The following is a 4,085-nucleotide window of genomic DNA, read 5'->3' as shown; positions in this document are numbered from 1 at the left end:
TTGAGATCGACCCACTGACACACATGTGCCAACTGGTGAGTTTCAAATTCACCGCCCTAGCTTGCTTTGGACAAGACGCTGTTGATAATCAGACCAACGAGAAGGAGGTCTATCTGAAAGGGCAACACGTTGTTAGCCTTCAGCCAGTTATAGGTAAGTGCTATTGTTTTGAAGATGGTCTGTTGTAATCGCCGACGTGTTTCCTTCAGAACTATACATGGCCAATCTGCGGTATGGCACAATGGAACCCATTTCTGGGAACCCACAATCCCTTGCTTCACTAAGCTTTCCCTTTGACTTTCCATTTACCAACTCGGATATGAAGATGGAGTATCGCAATGGCTTCTTGGCTTGTCAAGGAGGCCAATGGTGTTACCATTGGGATTTCAGTAAGATAAAAGCGTACATTTTGCGCACGAATGCACGATCATTGTTACTTTGCATGATAAAATCTGTTGTAGAGCCTGGTTGCATTATAGTTTTTTGCTTGCTTATTTCAATTCTGGGGAGGTTGGAGGCTGGAGTGAGCGTCAGCACTCTTCAGTCCTCTTGGGTGGTGTCTTGGAGTGTCCCTCACCGGCATTTCTAAGAAGGTTACCCCAATGCCCCATCATGCCCTATATCATATTCAGGTACCCCTCTGGGTGAAGCTCGATTTCTGAATGGATTCAGCTTCCTTCCTCCCACAGAAATCTGCAGAACCGATTAACTGTTAGACAAAACGTGCATCTGATGAGAGCACAAGGCAGTTTGCCTAGTCTCTAGGTTAGCCGAGCTCAAAATTCGCCTGAGGTATTAAACAACTAAATTTATAGGACTTAGTATTTGTATTCGACTTAGAAATGATTTAGCATGACATCGGTTGTAGTTCATTTAAAAGGGAATTATGAAAAACTAAAGATGGGTCTTCCTCAGAGCTTTATCATATTTCAAAATGACAGTACTGCTAAAATGGAGTCCATATCCCGCTTAACTAGAATCCCCCGCATCCATCCATCTCCATGGTAATTGATCTGTATGTAAGAAATGAGATGACATATTTTGAAACTGTGTTTGAAATCTTAAAAAGATGTTAGTGAGGACCAAGCGTGAATCGATTAGATATGTGTTTGAAGCTTTAAATAATTTCCGCTCTTTTTTTACCGCGAGCGGTAAAAGGCGCGTCAAGGGTCGTTCGCCTTGCTTTGGTTGCAGGAACTAGTTTGGGTCGAAACGTATTTTTTGCATTTATTACCACTTTCTTGGTCTGAATTTCTACTTATATGACTCCGAATTAATACACCCAAGGGATTCATTTCATTCAAGATAATCTCAATTGCTTACTCGCAAGCCCAGTCAATGTATTTTAAGTATCAAGTCATTAAATCAACAGAACTGATTGTCTTCCGATCATACTATCTGAGTGAGCACCACTCCACTCCATGCATAAATCAGATCCGTCGATTTAATGAGTTGATAGTGCTTGAAACACAGAAATTTGCCAAGCAAAGCAATTAAGAATATTTTGAATGTAATGTGTGCCTTGGTGCCTATGTATTGATTTATAATTCGTGTTTCAAGGCATGATTGGGACGAAACACATTATTTGCATTGATTACCACAAACTGGTCTGAGAAGCCGTTCTTTTTGCCTCTGGCGGTAAGAAAAGAATGGAATCCTCTAAACCTCCGAATTCATCATTGCTCATCAGCAAAGGTTGGAAAAATAACTTTTGCCGTTGATCGTAAATTCCACATGGTTGCCAAAACTAGTTTTCCTTACAAGAGCAACTCCTCATATTCACTTGTTTTCAGACAACTACTCACATTCAAATCTTTAGGTTCGTTGCTCGACGGCAAAACAATTCATTTCTTCTAGCTTTACTCATCAGTAAATTAGACGTGCATTGTCAATTGCGTCCAGGTTTGATCTCTTAAAAATGCCCAACAGCGGCTGGTGGTCAGTGATGATCCGAAATTTTAGGCCAATCAAGTAAAATCGACTACTGAATACTGCCCACTGGATGGCCAGAGCTTCGATTTCGCACACTGCTTATCGCGTCTCGACGTCAGTAAGCGACTTGGATCGACACTGACCCAATCTAGTTGATCCGTTGGGATAAGTTTGCAAGAGTGCAAACCCATGCCTTTCAACCGAGATGCATCAGTGAGTAAGGTGGTTGGAAGATTTGGGTCGAAATACGATAGGACTGGCCCATTAGGGTCAGTGAGAATTGCTTTCACTTTTTTGAATGCCTCTTGATGTGGTTCGAGCCAAAGGAAGGCCACATTCTTTTTAATTAGTCCTCGCACGGGCTGGGTGGTCTGTGCGAGGTCATGAACAAATTGCCCAAGATGATTGGTTAGGCCAAGAAAAGAACGAAGATCCGTGACGTGCTTTGAAGCAGAGAACCGCGAGATGGAAGCTATCTTGGCTGGGTCTGGAGCAATCCCCTCATCAGATATTATGTACCGTGCGAACGAATACCACCGATCTTTCATACCAAATTTTCTTTCTTGACAGGGTTATCCTAAATTCCTTGCATTTTTGGAGCAGAATACCCGTCCTCTCACCGAGGTCCTTGATTGTAGACGCGTGAATCAGAGTGTCATCCACGATCTTTTTCTCACCAACCACACCAACCAGGGCCCGGTCCCCCCGGGCGCAGTATTCGTTGCCGAACGCATTCAGTTCGGGGCTCGACGAAAGTGAAATATTGACGGGTTTTCTTGCCTGACGAATTATTTACGTAATTGAGCGTCATTGGCTCCTACCACTAATCTTAGACTGAATAGATCTCCGACTCCTTGGTGACTGGAAAAGAACTTAAAACGTCGAGTAAGGGTTGGGGTATTGGCAACAACGGTCCGTTGGAGATAGTTCAAGCACCCATCGTCACCGTAGTTGGGGGCATTGGGCTCAACTTTCAATGGAAGGCTCTACTGAAGTTTTAGGTCCAAGCAACAGCGCAGATAGCCCTGTTGTTCGGATATGGAAAGGCATTCCATGGAATTAGAAGAGAAAAAGGCGTCGTAATTCCTGCTCCAAGCTCTGAACTCCCTTAAGGTAGCGGATGATAGAAGCCGGCTTCAATGCAATGTTGATGATCCTCGGGATCGGGGTCTTAGGGTCACTGGTTGCCCTGTCAGTGGCTTTTCTTACCTATACTTGGACCCGTTCTACAAAATCCATTGGAATTTACAGAAAATCCACGTCTCGTTCGGCAATTTCTTTGTCATACGTCTCCACAGCAACTAAGCTTGCTTGAAATGCATCTGTGGCATCAAGACAACATTGGCATTGATTTTTGAGGTCAGTTATTACCTTCTCAGAAATGTGGTCTTGATTTGCACTTTCACATGTGGCGTCAAAAACGCTCTCCAAGAGTCGAAGAGCACTTGTCACACTACTTTTGTAGCACGTTCTCCATTAGGGTATGTTAATCCTACGCATTGCGCCATGATGAGAATAGTTAGAGCTTGTAATAGACCAAGGTTCGATTAGATACAGCTTTATTCTACTGTAAATATAATTTTGTCAAAATTCAAGATTAAACCTGATTAAAGATGCGATTGACAAGGATGGCATCGTAATTATAAAAAATTGATATTAAGTAAGTTTTAAGTGTATGGCAAACTATTTTCTGGTTTTTCTACCTGCTTCAAAAGAGTGAAAATTTTTCATTGATATTTTGGGCATAGAAAAAGCATATTATGTTTACGGCAATTGCTTTAAAATATAACTGGAGCAATTTTTAATCAAATTTGATGCAAATACAATCTTTGAAAGCATAATAGCCTATCGTTTACGCAATTGATTTGGACAACATTGTAATTGGAAACGCAACTAAGGTTACTCGCTGTTGTGAACGTTTCGTGATTGACTTTATTATTCTGACTAATATAGCTTTTATAAATTTGACTAATATGTATACATGAATGAGCTATGAGCACGAGCTTGTGCTCAACTAATACGGAACACTCCCAACAATTATGGATTACGTTTTTTTNAATAATACCCAAGCTGTTTGTTATGATTTCAAGATGTGTTTGGATATTTCCGTCAAAACTTAAGAGAACATTTTAACCACTGTGTGGAATTATTGC

The 4,085-nt window shown here is 41.5% G+C and overlaps 1 protein-coding gene across 1 annotated transcript in view; it reads left to right on the top strand.

The window, feature by feature from the left end:
* Nucleotides 1–4,085, top strand: part of LOC131881993 (uncharacterized) — a gene marked incomplete at its 5' end in the record, with an annotated part of 7,211 nt that continues 3,126 nt past the window's right edge. Inside the window, 2 exon segments of the mRNA XM_059229002.1 lie at nt 1–153; nt 210–389. Coding sequence (XP_059084985.1) covers nt 1–153; nt 210–389 — 333 coding nt within the window.

This window comes from Tigriopus californicus, chromosome 6 (genome assembly GCF_007210705.1).
Source record: "Tigriopus californicus strain San Diego chromosome 6, Tcal_SD_v2.1, whole genome shotgun sequence".
NCBI classification, from domain to species: Eukaryota; Metazoa; Arthropoda; class Copepoda; order Harpacticoida; family Harpacticidae; genus Tigriopus; species Tigriopus californicus.
This window is presented reverse-complemented; position numbering and strand designations above follow the sequence as displayed.